The 16,409-nt window shown below is 43.4% G+C and overlaps 1 protein-coding gene across 1 annotated transcript; it reads right to left on the reverse strand.

The window, feature by feature from the left end:
• Positions 1-4,832: 4,832 nt before the first annotated feature.
• On the reverse strand, positions 4,833-5,643 carry LOC124670281. The gene is made up of 3 exons (XM_047206783.1): positions 5,551-5,643; positions 5,311-5,389; positions 4,833-5,220 (listed from the first exon to the last, which is right to left on the reverse strand). The coding sequence occupies exons 1-3, from the start codon at positions 5,554-5,556 to the stop codon at positions 4,919-4,921; spliced, it is 387 nt and encodes a 128-aa protein (XP_047062739.1). The 5' UTR covers positions 5,557-5,643; the 3' UTR covers positions 4,833-4,918.
• Between the last annotated feature and the right edge of the window lie 10,766 nt (positions 5,644-16,409).

Here is a 16,409-nt window from a genome sequence, read left to right on the forward strand (position 1 = left end):
AGAGTGAAAACCTAAGATCTACGATCGAATGAGGACGACGCTTGTACACTATTTCCTTCTTGGAGTCGTCGCTTTTGGAAAACTTGAATTTAAGGTGTTGTCATGGTGGTGTTTGTGTTGCTGTTGTCAAAATAGGAACACTATAGCTGTATTTTTCTTCTTTTAGCTTTTTTTTCTCTTTTAGCTATAATGTTATGTAGTTGTTATAGAGGCTATGTGTAATTACTATCTTTGCGATATTAATATTTTTATCAAAAAAGAAAAGAAAAATGATCATGTGAACTTGACTGAGCTCATCATATGTCAAGCAATAGTTGTTGCCTCTGGGTGTAAAAACAATTAGATATAGCTCCATCTATTCAAACCTAGATGCCTTACTTAGGCGGCCCTAACTTACGATCTTTCATTTCTCATGCCCGCCCCTCCTCTCGCTACGAGAGGCGCGTCTATGCATCGCTCCAGTGCGTGAGGAAATATCGCACGCACTGGAAGCTTTCCCTGGTGGGCCGGCCTAGGTAACCCTCTTCTCCAGATTTTCTTTTTCTTTTTTTTATTTGAAAAAATCAATTTTGAAAAAAATCAATTTGTAGCAAAAAAAAGTTCAAACTTAAAAAATGTTTAAATAAAAATTGTTCCAAAAAAATTGCTATAAACTTTTTGTTCAAATAAATTATTCAGAGTTCAGAATTAAAAAAATGTTCATATTTCTAAAAATATTCACTTTTTTTTAAAATGTTGAAAAAACAATCAGAAAAGAAGAACATAAAAAGGAAAAAACAGAAAACAGGTGAGAAACCGCATGAGCCGAAAAAACAGAAAAATAAAAAACCGCATGTAAACGAAAAACCCGCCCTAATGGGCCGTGACCAAGTACCCCATTAGAGCTCGTTTGGTTACTGGAAACCCGGCGGGATCCCGGCCTTTCCCGGGGAGATTTTTCCCTAGTCCGGAGGTCGGAAAAATAATCCCGGGAGTTTGCTGTTTCTGCCTATTACCCGCCGGAAATATTTACCTAGGAAAGTTTGGTCCGAACAGCCAAACGAGCCCTTAACGGGAGATCTGAAGGTTTTTCCCGCGACGAGGCAGGGCACTCTGCTGGGTACGCCTATTGCCCGCTCGCTAGTGGGAGCAACCACACATATCGCTAGGAAGGGAAAGCGATGCCTCGCTCAGTCGCTCCGTCCACCGCGTGCGTCCCTCTTGGGCCGGCATGGGTAAGCAATCCTCTGTATTGTTTTTTATTTTTCTATTATTTTCGGGAAAATATTAGATTTCAAAAATTGTACAGATTTCTAAATGTTTAAAATAAAAAAAGTTCAAATTTTGAAAAAAGTTCAAATCTGAAGAAAGTTCAAATTTGGAAAAAGTTCAAATTTCAAAATATTTCAAATCTGGGGAAGTTAAAATTTAGAAAAAGTTCAAATTTCAGAAAAGGTTGAATTTCAAAAAAGTACAAATCTAGGAAAGTTCAAATTTAAAAAATTCAATTTTTTTAAAATCAAATCTGAAAATTGAAATTTTAGAAAATTTCAAATTCAAAAAAAGTTCAAAAAGCAGAAAGCCGACAGAAACCAGATCGAACTGAGAAACCCCATTAGAAATAAGAAAAAGAGAGCTGAAAAAAGAAAAAAAACCGTCGGTCACCAGGTACTTGGGTCGGTCCATTTGTCTCCGCGAGCGAGGGCGGGGCTTGATACGCGGAGTAATGCTACACCTCACCTCCGAAAAAGTTGTTAAGGCCCAACTGCGGGCCGGATTAACCCCCGCCCGCGTGCGGGGGTGAGGGGGCCGCGGCCCATCTAGGTTGGTTTGTTGTTTTTTGCATTTTATCGGTTCTTTTTCTCTTGCGACTGGTTTTCTTTCGGTTTCGTTTTTTCTTTTCATTGGTTTTTTTATTTTTTATTTTTTATTTTTTCTGCTTTTTCTTTTCCTGTTTTTAATAAATTTTTCAAATTCGGGCAAATTTTAAATTAAAGCAAATTTTAAGTTGGAGCAACTTTCGCATTCGAGCAAATTTAAACTTAAACAAATTTAAGTTTTTGTTCAGTTTTGAAATTTTCTTAGATATATATTTTTGCCCAATTTTGAAATTTGCTAAAATTTAATTTTTGCTATTTTTTTGCGTTTTATTGGTTCTTTTTCTCTTGCGGTTGGTTTTCTTTCGGTTCCATTTTTTCTTTTCATTTTTTTTCTTTTTTCGTTTTTTCTGCTTTTTCTTTTCCCGTTTTGAATATTTTTTTAAATTGGAGCAAATTTTAAATTTAAGCAAATTTTAAGTTGGAGCAACTTTCGAATTCGAGCAAATTTAAACTGAAACAAATTTAAATTTTTGTTCGGTTTTGAAATTTGCTTAGATTTATATTTTTGCCCAGTTTTGAAATTTGCTAAGATTTAATTTTTGCTTGTTTTTGGAATTTGCTTAGATTTTAAATTTTGCCTGGTTTTGAAATTCGCTCAGATTTAAATTTTGCTCAGTTTTGATATTTGTTTAAGTTCGGAAAAAATATGTTCTTATACGGGGATTTGCCTGGTCTCCACAAGCAGCGGAGGAGCTGACACCACTACGGTATGTCTTATGTATTTAACAGAAACGAAAGAAAACTTTATAGTACCTACTTTATTCACGGAACGAACTAATAGGCTGGTCCATCCTGCTTCCGCTTCAGGCGATGCGTTGTTTCGACGCGCTAAGGAGCGGGAAATAGGAAAACCCGTAAAGCATCAGGACGTGGCCCGTGATTTAAGGGGAGAAACAAAAGTCAACCAATTCACCACACGTCCGTCCATAGAAGTCTCCATAAGGGCATGTACATTCGTTTAGACGGATGGTGTCTCTAATACTACTCCGTATCATCTATAGACGATGATATAGATAGTGTATACAATAGTCTGTCTATAAGTTATCTATTTTTAGTCATAACTATATGTGAGTATAAGTTATAGACACCCTTCATACAACAACAAAAATGGTGTGTGTAAACTGTCTGTAAGAAGCCTATAGACTGTTTGTAATTTTACAGACATCTTCCTTCTCTCCTCATTCTTTTTCCTCCACATCACCAAAATCACCTACAACTACCTCTTACAGTATCACCAGTATCACCATTGTATATGCCCTAAGCCAACCCGTCCATATGTCTAGGATTATTGTGATACGTCCCGCTAGTGGACGGGAAATAGGGTTTTCCCACTCTGCTACCGGGTTCACATAGTACGGAAACTAGGCTACAAACTCACGGCCCATGTGCCTGCCAATGTCCGAGCGACCGAGCCCATGCGGCCAGAGCTCCCGTTGGTACAGAAGAGTAAGAGGTGAAAAGTTCAAGCACATAGCATCAGTTTACATTTCACTATTTCAGCATGAGAAGACGTGTCAATATTTCAGCAAGACATAGTTATCTCATATTTGAAAATCTCAAACGCCATTTTGGTTTCAGTTCGGAGAGTTTATTAGTTATAATGACTAATTTTAACGCGCAAAGCACGTGGAGCTGACTAATAGGGTAGAGAGGAAAATATGCAACATGGTACCCAGAGAAACAACTGGCGACATGAGTGGTGACAGTTTAACTGTTTACCCCCAATGCATTTTTTACTTCACTTCATAATTTATTTTGGAAAATTCGCATGTACATTTATTTGTGGAGGGGGGAATAGTTAATACTGCGATGTTGCAGTCTAATTTACTGCATCATGTTTTCTCCCTGTATCTAGAAAACTGACTATAGAGTCCACCTAGGCTTCGTGATGTAATTAGGGCTAGATAGACAAGCGAGTTTTGGCGCGCCGTTTCTTGGTGTTGTTGCACAACGTGTCTTTTGCGCTACACTCAAGATTTTTTTTTGTTTGAACAGGAACGACCCCAAGGAAATAAGAAACTACAACAAAGTCCTTAACTTCTACATATAGCACCCCACTAAAAATCGCAGAAAGCACGGAAATGCAATCAAGACAAACACCGAAGAACTTGGACCTCTAGACACAACCGACGTCACCTCCATTGGCAACGAAACCACTTGGGAAAGCAGTAGTGCTGTCTGCCACATCGAGATCGGAGAAGATCCTCCACTAAACGAGGAAGAAAGAGTTCGAGCCTACAATGCCAAGCACAGCAAGGCCATCCTCATCGCCACGGCTAGCGGCGACAGAAGCTCGCCGCCGCTTGGGAACTGCTGCCAAGGTCGCATACTGCACGGGCCTCCAGCGCCACCTCCACACCACCGCAGTAACGCATGCACCGCCACCCTCTCTCTCGCCACCGAGGATTGCCAAGAGGGGAAGTGAAGGTGTGAGGCCACCAAGAAGAAGGTGAGAACGCTTATCGAAAAGGTGCCTCACCTTCAGAGATATCCAGGTAGTTCCTGTTGGATCCCGACCAATGCGAGACCACCGCAAGGGTCTCCGCACCCAATCTCCTCAGGAAGAAGAAGAGGAGAGCCACCCAATCCACGAACCCCGTTCTTCCTCAATGACGGAACAACAACCGCCGGAGTTGTCGGTGCCAACTGACGTCGCAGCGGCGTCAACAGACGAAACCCTAGCCCGCGAGTGGAACAGCGGTTGATGAGGGAGCGCCGCGTTTTGGTTGCCGCTGTTCGCCCTTCCAAAGCATCGCATGGAAGTAGGTACACGGTTGACCAAGCCGGCACGGGAACTGTTCATCACGTGTGGTACTGTTCATTCCGCTCGCTAGACCATCTCAACACACGCCTACACAGCCCAGCTTACAGTTTTAAGTAATGTGTTGGCGTTTGGCTCGATATCTAACTTGAAACCAATTGAAGACCTACACATATACGAATATATATTCATGTTCTCTTTATTTCCTCCAACTTACATACTCATATATAATAGTAAATACTGATATTGTTGTTGACCAAAATATATGGTAAAATCAGTCTCTGGCAAGAATAGGCAATCACATGATTGCGCAGGAGCTGGGCTGGTCGGCGACGACCATGTGCGAGGGGTATTGGTGGTGGTAGTAGTAGCCGGGATACCAGTACGGCAGCTTCTCGTCCTCCTCTTTCTTCTTCTTGTCCTTAAATTCCTCCACCTTCACGATGCGTGCGCCGAGGAGCCTCCTGCGCAGACGGCCGAGGAGAAGACGGCCGAGGAGCTTCTTGCGCAGACGGCCGACGAGGGACACCGTGTCGACGTCGTTGCCCACCACCTCCAGCATGTCCCTCGAGTCACCAGTTATCCCCACCGAGATCACACCTGCATCCATGCATGCATGTTACGACCACTAACGCACAGTCGCACAGATCAAGGGAGATCGTGGTGAAGAATCAATTTACGCGTGGATACCGGTGGTTTTCGCGGCCGTCGTCATGACCTTGCGCCGGCTCTTGTCGCTTGACACGCTCACCTGGATAACAATCTTTTGCTGCGCACCAACGACAAGGGCACGCAGAGAAAAGCTATCGATCAGTCCATCGCATGGTTCAGTTGAAGAGGTAGTAATTGCTCAAAACTAAGCTGCTAAGCAAGGGAACGGTATGAATTAGATGCAATAGGGGGCATGCAGAAACCGAAGAAGTTCGTTACCTTCATTTCGGTGCTCCCTGTTCGTGAGATGCCAACAATCGAGGGGGGATGTTCGGAAAGGTTTGTGTTCGATCCAGGCTAGGTTTACCTTGGCGATTCTGTGGGTGGAACAGTGATGACCACCTCTGTTATATACACATACACGCTGTACGTACGTGGGCTTAGGCTGATGGTGATAGCAGACGTAAGAGTGATTCAAGCCACTAGCTTCTTGCAAGAAGATTCAGAGCAGCTAGCAGCAGCTGAGCTGAGCACACGGTCAGCGGTAAACTGCAAGGTTCCAACAAAGTAGCTACCCAAGTAAACGGGTCACGATCACGAGTTCTAGCTTGATTATTCCGGTCGGAAGGCATCGACTCCTCGACAAGAGGCGCGATTAATACATGCGCGAGCAGCTAATTGTACTTGCCTGCTGGCCACGTCGTGTGTTTCTCCGATGCCGTCGCAGCGCGTGGGACGATACGATGCGCGTATGTAGAACGGCTGCGCGTCCTGCTTGTTGTACTCTTTCAGAACAATGCAATTTGCTTATCAAATATCGTAGAGACTTTTAAACAACAGGTACACAAATATCTAAGTCTAGGAAAAATGCTCGTCTGTTGCCACGGCTGAACAATTTAGGCTTGGTACGTTCAGATTGAAACATTCGGGCCAGCCCATGGTAAGAGCAGGTCTAACAGATCCTGTAAAAGGGGCGAACCCGTATAATAACCGCCGATTTGAGGGTTTCGGCTCTACCCGGCCGTCTAGCACGCCCCGTAAAAACGGCCCCCGCATCGTTTTTTTGCTGTTTTCGAGTACGGGGCGGGTCGTCGCCCCCTACTTGTGCGGGGTGGGAGCGGGGATAGTGGGCGAAACCGGTATCCCAATTCGAAAGCGCGCGCGGACATTTCAGTTCCCCCCACCCATTTTCCCCCGCGCGCCGCCGCAGCCACCCGCGCGCCGCCGCCGGAATCCGTCAGATTCGCGCCCCTCCGCCGTCCGCCGAGCCGCGCCGAGCTGCGTCGATGCCCGCCGCACCTCCGCCGCACCCCCGCCGAAGTTCCGCGTCCCTCCGCGCGCGCCGCCGCCCTCCCGCTGTGGTCTTCTCCGCCGTTTGTCGCCGGTGAGTATTCCGCCGCGTTCTTCTTCGTTGCCGCCGGTAAATTGGTCGGATTTGGGGCTGATGTATGGTACACTGTGGTAGATGGCTTCGGAGGATGTGCACATGGCGGATTTGGACGCGACATCGACCGATTGGTCGTCGTCGGATTCCGGCGATTCGGACATCGACGAGTTGCTCAACGACGACGAGACGGAGATGATGCTGCTCCTGTTCGGCTTGAAGCAAACGGAGGACCGCATGAAGCTGATGGATCAGCGGAAAGGATCCGTGATGGGGCGTATGTGCATTCCGCGGAACCGCGCGCTCGGCCACGAACGGCTGATGCAAGATTATTTCACCGAGATACCGACCTATCCTCCCCGCCTCTTCCGTAGACGGTACCGAATGCGTAGGTCTTTGTTCGAGAGAATCGTCAAAGATTGCGAGGCAAATTGCGATTATTTCAAGCAAAGAAGAAATGCTGCCCAAGTCATGGGATTTAGCCCATATCAAAAAAATTCTGCCGCCATGAGGGTTATTGCATACGGTATACCAGCAGATTATACCGATGAGTACCTTCGCATTGGTGTGCAAACAACCACGGATTGCGTGCGTATGTTTGCCAAGATGGTGATCAAGTTGTATGGAGAGAAGTATCTCCGAGCTCCAAATGAGGATGATACAAAAAGGCTCATGGAGATCAATGAAAAGAGGGGGTGGCCGGGGATGCTTGGTAGTTTGGATTGCATGCATTGGACATGGAAAAATTGTCCAAAAGCATGGCATGGAATGTATTGTGGCAAAAGCCGTGATGCTACCATTGCTCTTGAAGCTGTGGCCTCTCAAGACTTATGGATTTGGCATGCTTTTTTTGGATTGCCGGGGACACTCAACGACATCAACATCTTGAATAGACCCCCTTTGTTTGCAAGACTAGTTAAGGGTGAAGCTCCACCTTGTAACTACAAAGTTATGAACAATGAGTACACCATGGGGTACTATCTCACAGATGGTATTTACCCTAACTATGCAACCCTTGTCAAGTCCATAAAAGAGAAAAAGGACAGGGCTTTGACAAGAAAGGAAGCTTGCTTCACCAAAAATCAAGAGGCATGCCGCAAGGATATTGAGAGAGCTTTTGGTGTCTTGCAAGCAAGGTTTGCAATTGTCCGGGGTCCTGCTAGGTTTTGGGACAAGGAAACTCTTGTTGATGTCATGACATGTTGTGTGATTCTTCACAACATGATCATTGAAGATGAAATAGGTTTGAACTTGCCATGTTTCTATGACAATGTTGGCACCCGAGTGCAGCCCGAGAGGAAGCCTGATCGGATTGAAGCTTTTCTTGCAGCTCATCGAGGCATTGAAAATGCCGAGACTCATCACCAGCTCACCCAAGATTTGATTGATCACCATTGGCAGTTGCATGGCCAATGATTTATTACATTCATTTCCCATTGTTGTATGTGTGCAACATTCATTTCCTATTGTTGTATGTGTGAAACATTTGTTATTTGTTTAATTCTTCCATTAGAACATTTGTTGACATTTCCGAAAAATATTATTGTAATAATTATGACGATTATTGTGTGATGTAAAATATTTATTTTATGTGAATGGTGTGTTGGTTCTAATATGCAATTTGTCAAAAAACCCTGTTTTGAGGGGTTGAAAACCCGGACGAGCTAGCAGACCCCGTATCTCCACCCCGTAAAACAGAATATTCTGTTTTACGGGGTAGGGATACGGGGTCTGCTAGCTCGTCCGAGTTTTTGGCCGGCGAAAAGTGAATACAGGGCCCTCTACTCGCATTTTAAGGGGCTAAAAAATACGGGGCCTGTTAGACATGCTCTAACATGTTCAGATTATCACAAAACCTTTGGAGTGATAATGAGATGTTGAATGCGGGTGACAATATCGAATTAACCAGACCTTTTACTACTGAGGAGGTAAAAGTTATTCTCTTTTCTATGGAGAGTAATCGTGCTCCTGGGCCGGATGATATTCCCATAGAGTTCTACCAGCATTGCTGGGAGGTGGTGAAAGGCGGCGTGATGAATCTTTTCTTTAATTTTCATAATGGAAATCTAAATGTGTAGCGGCTCAATTATGGGGTGATAACCTTGCTTCCTAAGATGGGGAACGCTAATAAAATTCATCCGTTATTTAGATCTATCTGCTTGCTTAGATGCATTTATAAGCTGATCACTAAAACTCTAACTATCAGACTAGATCCATATATATTCGTCCAAGCTTTTCAGTGTCCAACAAATGCCTTCATAAAAAGTAGATATCTTATGGATGGTGTATTTTCGCTGCATGAAATTATGCATCATGTGCATGTTAAGAAACAAGTTGGCATGATTTTGAAACTTGATTTCGAAAAATCTTATGACAAGATGAATTAGGATTTTCTTTTGAGTTGTCATGAGGCTAGAGGCTTTTGTCCCCTTTGGTGTTCTTGGGTTAGGCAGTCGCTTCATAATGGAACAGTGAGTGTGAAGATTAATGATAAAGTGGGACCGTATTTTCAGAGTGCTAAAGGAGTGAGGCAGGGGATCCAATGGCACCTTTTTTTTCCAACATGGTGGGTGAGTCCTTGACTAAAATGGTGCTACAGACACCACAAAATGGTTTGTTTTGTGGTTTGGCCCCCCGACCTGGTTGATAATGGTGTTGCCATCTTACAATAGGCTGAAGACACAGCCATTTGTTTAGCACATAACCCTGAGAACGCTTTGAACATGAAAATGTGGCTTTACATGTTTGAACTTATGTCTGGCCTAAAAATAAAGTTCATTAAAAGCAAGATTTTTACTAACAATGCTGATAATGAGGTTATGAAATTCTATTATGATCTCTTCAACTGCCAGGTTGGCCAACTTCCTATGAGATACCTAGGTATGCCGGTAAGCTTTGCAAAGTTGAAAAAAAAAATTGATTGGGATTTTCTTGACGCTAAAATGTTGAAAAATCTTGATTCCTGGATTAGGGAGTCTGCAACCTCAGGAGGGCATTTAATCCTTCTGGACTCTAGTCTCTCTGGTATTCCTTACTTTTATATGTCTATGTTTTTATTGAATAAATTTTTTGTGGAGATGCTGGACAAACATAGAAGGAGTTTCTTTTGGACCGTTAAGAAGAAAAAAAGAAAAAAAATCATATGGTTAAGTGGTCAAGAGTTTGCCGTTCCAAGTCTAAAGGCGGGTTAGGGGTCAAGGATCTTAGGAAGAAAAATATTAGTCTTCTTTGTAAATGGTGGTGGAAGTTAGAGACACAAAGTGGTTTGTGGCAACCAATTGTGAAAGCCAAAAACTTGAGAACCAAATCTATTGCTTCGGTTAAACTTTGTGTGCACGATTCCCCTAGTTGGAAGACCTTTTTAAAGGTGAAAGAGCACTATTTTACGGGGAGGAAAATTATCCTAAACAAGGGGGGCTATTTAGGTTCTGGATTGACCCCTGGTTAATAATACTCATTTGTTCGAAACTTTCCTGGCCCTTTTCGATATTTGTCAAGGACATGACTGAACTTTTGAGGAAGTGCTTAATTGCGAGTTTACCCGTTCCCTTTAGAAAAAGGTTGTTACCTGACATGGTGGTACAGTGGGACTTTGTTAAAACCAATGCTCTTTATCGGCCCATGTCAAGTGTCCTGGATTTAGTTACATGGTGCTTGAGTCAGTGGCGGACGTAGGAAAAAGTTAAGAGGTTGGGCACACTTTAATTTTTTTATCGCCCCCCATTTGTGATAAAAGTTTGATAAATGTAAAATATATATAGCCAATGGATTGTCAACATTGAATTTCAATACAATTAATCCTTTGTATTTCTGCCCCTATGTTCCGCCTTCGAAGATATCAAGCATCTAAGAGTGTTTGATTTCAAGACTACAATTGGATCGAAGGTGCAGAATCAAGGCACACCAACGAAAGCCTACCATCTTCGATTTGTTCATCACCTACTACAAAGGTGTTGAAGAAAATGCAAAAAAAAAAAATTAATTGCTTCATTTTTTCTCGAAATGTGCCACAAATTTAGCTATCTCTCATCATTTTTACACAATAGACATTCAAACATAAAAGTGACATGTATTCCTCTTCATTTCTACTAATATTTGAACAGAAGCATAGAGATCAGGGCAATTTTTAGTTTTTAACAGTTAACGGTAACACATACGGTAGCATAGTCTACACCGTAACATAGAGAAATAGAGAATAGGGAGGTGGGAGCGGACTGCAACAGTGCGGCCGAGCCCAAGCCTGCTTTTTCTTGAGCGCCCAGCGAACTGAGCAGTGGGAATAGGGAGAGGGAGCAGCGATGGTCGGACATCGGCGACCGGACCACAGAGGGCGCCGAGGGCCGAGCGGCGGTAGAGGGAGACGGGCAGCGGCGCAGCGCGGGGGCCAAGTCGCATCGACCATCGAGCAATATGGCGGCGGGGCAGTAAAAGTCGGGTCCTGTGCTGGCTTGGATGAGCCGGTGCCTCGCTTTGACCAGGAAACGAAGAAACCCCTAATCAAGCCGATTGGGCTCTCTACTCTAGCGCAAAATAGCAGTGGTATAAAAAATGGTTTCCAAGAATTTTTGGGTGGGCCACGCCCCCCACCCCCCGGCCCACCCGCTGCGTCCGCCCATGGCTTGAGTGCTAATGGTGCATTCTCAACTAAAACCATATATCAGCACCTCGAGAGAAATGTGTAAAGTTCTCATAACAAGTGGATATGGAAGGCCAAAACCCCTCGAAAAATTAAAATTTTCCTTTAGCAGCTTTTCAAAAAGCCATCTTGACCAGAGATAATTTGAAAAAGCGTAAATGGCCTGGATCTCCTCTCTGTTCTTTTTGTAGTCAACATGAGACTGCAAGTCATTTGTTCTTTGAGTGTGCTAATGCCACGGTGGTCTGGGGAAATTTGGGGAGAATTTTGGGAACTACGGTCTACCCTACTTCCCTGTGGCAAAGTATTTCTTGGTTTTATTGTTTTTATCCAAATGGGAGGTAATTTCACATGCTCCTTCTTGCAACCATTTGCTCGGGCATTTGGAATGGCAAAAACAAAATAACTTTTGATGAGGTTGTTGTCCGTTCCCCTTTGGTAACGATTGCTACGATTTTCTCTTTCTTACATTGTTGGGCAGGTTTGTACGGACCCGAGGACGATGGGACGATCAAGAGCGGGGCTGATCTTCTCTTCACTTCGATGCAGCTATGGCGCCTGTGACTCCAAAGGCAAGACCGGGGGTCCTGATGCTCACAAACGGGGGTGCTTGAAAACCTGAATGTTGGATGCAGTTTCGTGTTTGTGGTTGTAATATACTTTGTTAATCTCGTAGGATGTGTTTTGCAGTTGATGCCTTGAACTATGTAGTGTAGGGTAGGTTTTTTTGCCCAGTAGCTTATCTTTCGATGCCGAGGTTGAGCAGCGGGTTGTCCTACCATCTTGTTTTTCCTTTAGCTGGGCGTTAGTCATCTTTTCCATTTCCTTGTTTCCTTTGCTTTGTTTGTGATAAAACTGAACAAATGATGTGTATTTGTAATGGAAATGGGAAGAAGTCCCAGTTGAAAAAAAGAAAGATTGCACAATCAAATCACGAACTGTGTGACATACTAACATCTCAATGTTTCACATTTCCTATTCACATGTTTTGTAATGCTTGCAACCAAAATATCCATTCTGCCATTTTAAAGTGATCTATGCACTCTTGAGGTTTGGATTTGAAAATTTTTCAAGAATGTTGTTTAGGCCTAAGAAATCAAACAAACCATATAATTCTATGAAGAGGAAAAGGAGGAGAGTATGTAAATCTCAAGTTTAAGATTGGGTTAATTAAATAAACGCCACTACAATTTTCGGATATTAAACACCACTATAATTTTCAACCTTCGAAAAATGCCACTGAAATTCTATGTACATCTCACATTCACCATTACACCCATTTAAACACATATAACAGACAATATTTTTTCGATAGGGACAGTTTGTATTATGTGGTACATTTTTCGACAAAGAGCATATATTAATATTGCGGAGATACCAATTACACCCAGCCTCTGCAACAACGCATTGTCCTAGCGGCATTACAGATGCACACAGCCAAAAAAGAAAGAAGGATTACAAAAATAAAAGTCCCGCTACGGTGGTCTATTCCTCGAAACAACAGCACTATCACCACCAAGATAGCACCATAAGTCCAACTTCTTCAAAAGCGGCGCCTTCAATAAGGGAATAGTGCACAAGCACCGTCGTCGCCCGATCAAAGATCTGTGTTTTCACCCTGAAGAAGGTCCTCGCTCTCAAAACAATGTCTTCAACAAGGCCATTGCCAGGCATAACCAATTAAGGCCAGACCTTGAATTTTCACCCTGAAAGGTATGACTTTTGTCTTCTCCTATGAAATCGCCCCCACTTGCATGCCGCCGCTCCAAGTCATGAATCACCAAACTAATTCCTCATCGCCCCAAAGATTGGACCCTCCATTGCTAGTCCTCAGATCTCTGCCTTCATGACATTCTCTGCCAGCACCATGGAACGAGAACGTGCCCCATGATATTAACAGCCAAAAGAGCTACGAAGCGCTCCCTCTCAAACCAAACGGCCAGAGTAAAACACGGGTGCGCACGACCGAATCCTACCCGATCCAGCAGTCTCCAGGCATGAAGTGCTCATGGGAGATCGCCAGCGGAGCCTTTCGTAACCCGTCTGTCAACACCTGGATTTTTAAGTCCAGATGCCTATCATGACATTCATCGCAATCCCAGGAATAATGTTGTTGCGAGACATAATAGTCGAATATCATAAGTCATCATTCATTACAAACCATACTTGTCTTACAAACTCAGATCACATGATCCATATTACACAAATAGTTGATCTATTGATCAACGAACATAGTTCATAGCGGAAGCGTAAATAAAAGGGGACTCTCTAGTCCACAGGCCAACGCTTGACGTCGGAAGACTCCTAGTTGTTGTAGGCGTCCTGCTGGTCGTCACCTTGGTAGTTCTGCTCCTCTTCATATTCTGGCCATTTGAATAGCCAGGGACACAGCCGTGAGTACTTTAAGTACTCGTAAACTAATACTAGTGTAAGTGCTATCAATTCTAGTATTGGGGTGCTAAGCTCTAGTTTATTTTGCATAAAGCCAGTTTTAGTTCACAAGTATTTGATAAAGACTCTTTCAGGTGCTAACTAACTCAAGTGGGAACATTAGTGTCATTCCCACAACTCAGTTGTGATTCAAAAACAATTCAGTTCAATTCACCAACCACTTAATCAACATTTTTATAAATCTGACACCGGAAACTGTATGGCCTTTCCAACCGTCCGTAACCGTGGACACGGCTATTCGAATAGGTTTACACTCTGCAGAGGTTGCACACTTGTGCCACAACATTTGATTGCATCCGTCGAGGATAACCCCGAATCATCGTAACACAGTACGCGGATCATCAACCATAACCTTTCACTTACATACCCTAGTATAGGTACCTCTCCCCATGAGCTTGGCCTCCCAGTGAAGATCAACTGTCAACCTGGGAACTGCACAGGGCTTGGCCGTACAATTCACCTCATTTCACATCATTTCTCATACAACGGAGGCAGCCTCGGCATAACCCCTATGATGCTTGTTCAGAGGGAACCCATACTAAGATGTATAAACTTCCAGTTAAGCCCTACCCATAATCAGGTATTGTGGGGGTACTCAAAAATTGGAAAGGTATCGCATCCAAACCAATATCAGTTTTAGTCAAAATTCACCATCTCATTCAAGTCATATTCACCTTCAAAAATCATTCAATGGAATGACTCATCATTCCAAAGTTTTCAAATTCATTTCAAAACACAAGTTCCCATCTAGAGTAGTCAATTTTAATCATTAGCACTAGCACTAATCATGAGGGGTGCTATCTTGCTTGGCCACCTTTGAGACTAACTTTGCTACTCAAGTAACATTCTAAACTTAGACCAAAGTTAACTATAAAAGTAACTTCTTAATAAACCAAGTAAAAACTTGTAAGGTAAAAACTTGGGATGGGATCATGGTAAGTAAGGTAAGATCAATGGTGCCTTTCCCCAAAGGGCTTTGCACTTGCAAGAATATTAGCTTGCCTTGGTTGGGGTAGTGATCACAGTTCTCTTCTTCCTCTTCTTGGTAGAAGCCTTCCTCCTCTTGGTATTCTCCGGTACTAGCGTCTAAAAACGAATACGAAGTAGCAATCACCAAACAAGGTTCAAGAGCTATACTAAGCACACAATGGCTTCACACAAACTATTCTAATCTCATGACACACATACCATATTATTTGAGTTTAGTTTTCTTTCTTAAAGAAAAATAATTTCCTCTCATTACATATGTAAATGATAGTTTCCATTTAGTTCTTTGAGGAAATAATTTCCTCTCATTGAATCTTCTTAAGATTTAATTTCCTCAAACAATCATGCATGAAATCATGTTGACCTAAGTCAACCATTCATCACCATTATTTGGGAAAATGATTTAAATGAGGTAGAATACCTCATACCATTTAACAATACCAATTATGATTTAATATCACCAAGTATTTCATGTGAGAGCATTTAGACCAGGGTCACAACTTCATATGAAAGTACTTGGGACAAGATTTAAATGAAGCAAAACACTTCATATGATTTACATAATGGTTTTGGATAATATCACTTGACTAAACTAGCCATATAGTCCTATATTTAAACTAGGCCATGATCACTCAAAGTAACCATGCCATATTCTTGCAGAAACAATTAGTGTAAGTGAAATGTGAGCTATGAGAGTTGAAATCAACTTAATATCACTTTTGGTTGATTTTTAATAATTATTTGAAAGTGCAAAAGTCCCTGAATTGTTCTTTTTGTCACGTTATTTCTACAAAGAATCTCACAGTGAGACCAGTGTAGTTGTGTAGATCTTTTTCTTAGATTTCCAACAATATCAAATTTGCTAAATTTGGCCAAGTAGATCTTCCGGAAATTAAATTGAAAGTGGGAGCTAGTTTGTAATTTGAACAAAATCAGCAAATTCATATTTGAATTAAAAGGGCCTGGCGGGAAAATTTAACGGGCTACGCGGTGGAAGAGGAAGTGGGCCGGCCTAGCAGTGCGTCCAGCGCAGCGGGCCGCCTGACAGCGTGGGGTCCACGCATCAGCGGGTCTTAACAGGCGAAGCGGTACACTCCTTTCCGCGCCGTTGGATTAGACGCGGATCGGACGGACGACAAGCGTCGTCGTCTCCGGCGAGATCCTGCCACTGGCGTGGCGAGGCTAGGGGGTGGGAGGCTCACCGGCGGCGCGGCGATGATCGGCGACGAGCGGCGGAGAGGTTGTCGACGATGGGGAAGCAGATGGAAGCAGCGGCGGCTCCAACGGCGGCTTGGATCGACGGTGCCTGATACGTCTCAAACGTATCTATAATTTCTTATGTTCCATGCTACTTTTATGATGATACTCACATGTTTTATACACACTTTATGTCATTATTATGCATTTTCCGGCACTAACCTATTGACGAGATGCCGAAGAGCCGGTTGTTGTTTTCTCGCTGTTTTTGGTTTCGAAAATCCTACAAAGGAAATATTCTCGAATTGGACGAAATCAACGCCCAGGGTCTTATTTTTCCACGAAGCTTCCAGAAGACCGAAAGGGTTACGAAGTGGGGCGACGAGGCGCCGTACCCATAGGCCGGCGCGGCCAGAGGGGGGCCCGCGTCGCCCTATGGTGTGGGCCCCTCGTCAGCCCTCCGACTCCGCCCTTCCCCCTACT

Source organism: Lolium rigidum, chromosome 7, assembly GCF_022539505.1.
Source record: "Lolium rigidum isolate FL_2022 chromosome 7, APGP_CSIRO_Lrig_0.1, whole genome shotgun sequence".
Taxonomy (NCBI): Eukaryota; Viridiplantae; Streptophyta; class Magnoliopsida; order Poales; family Poaceae; genus Lolium; species Lolium rigidum.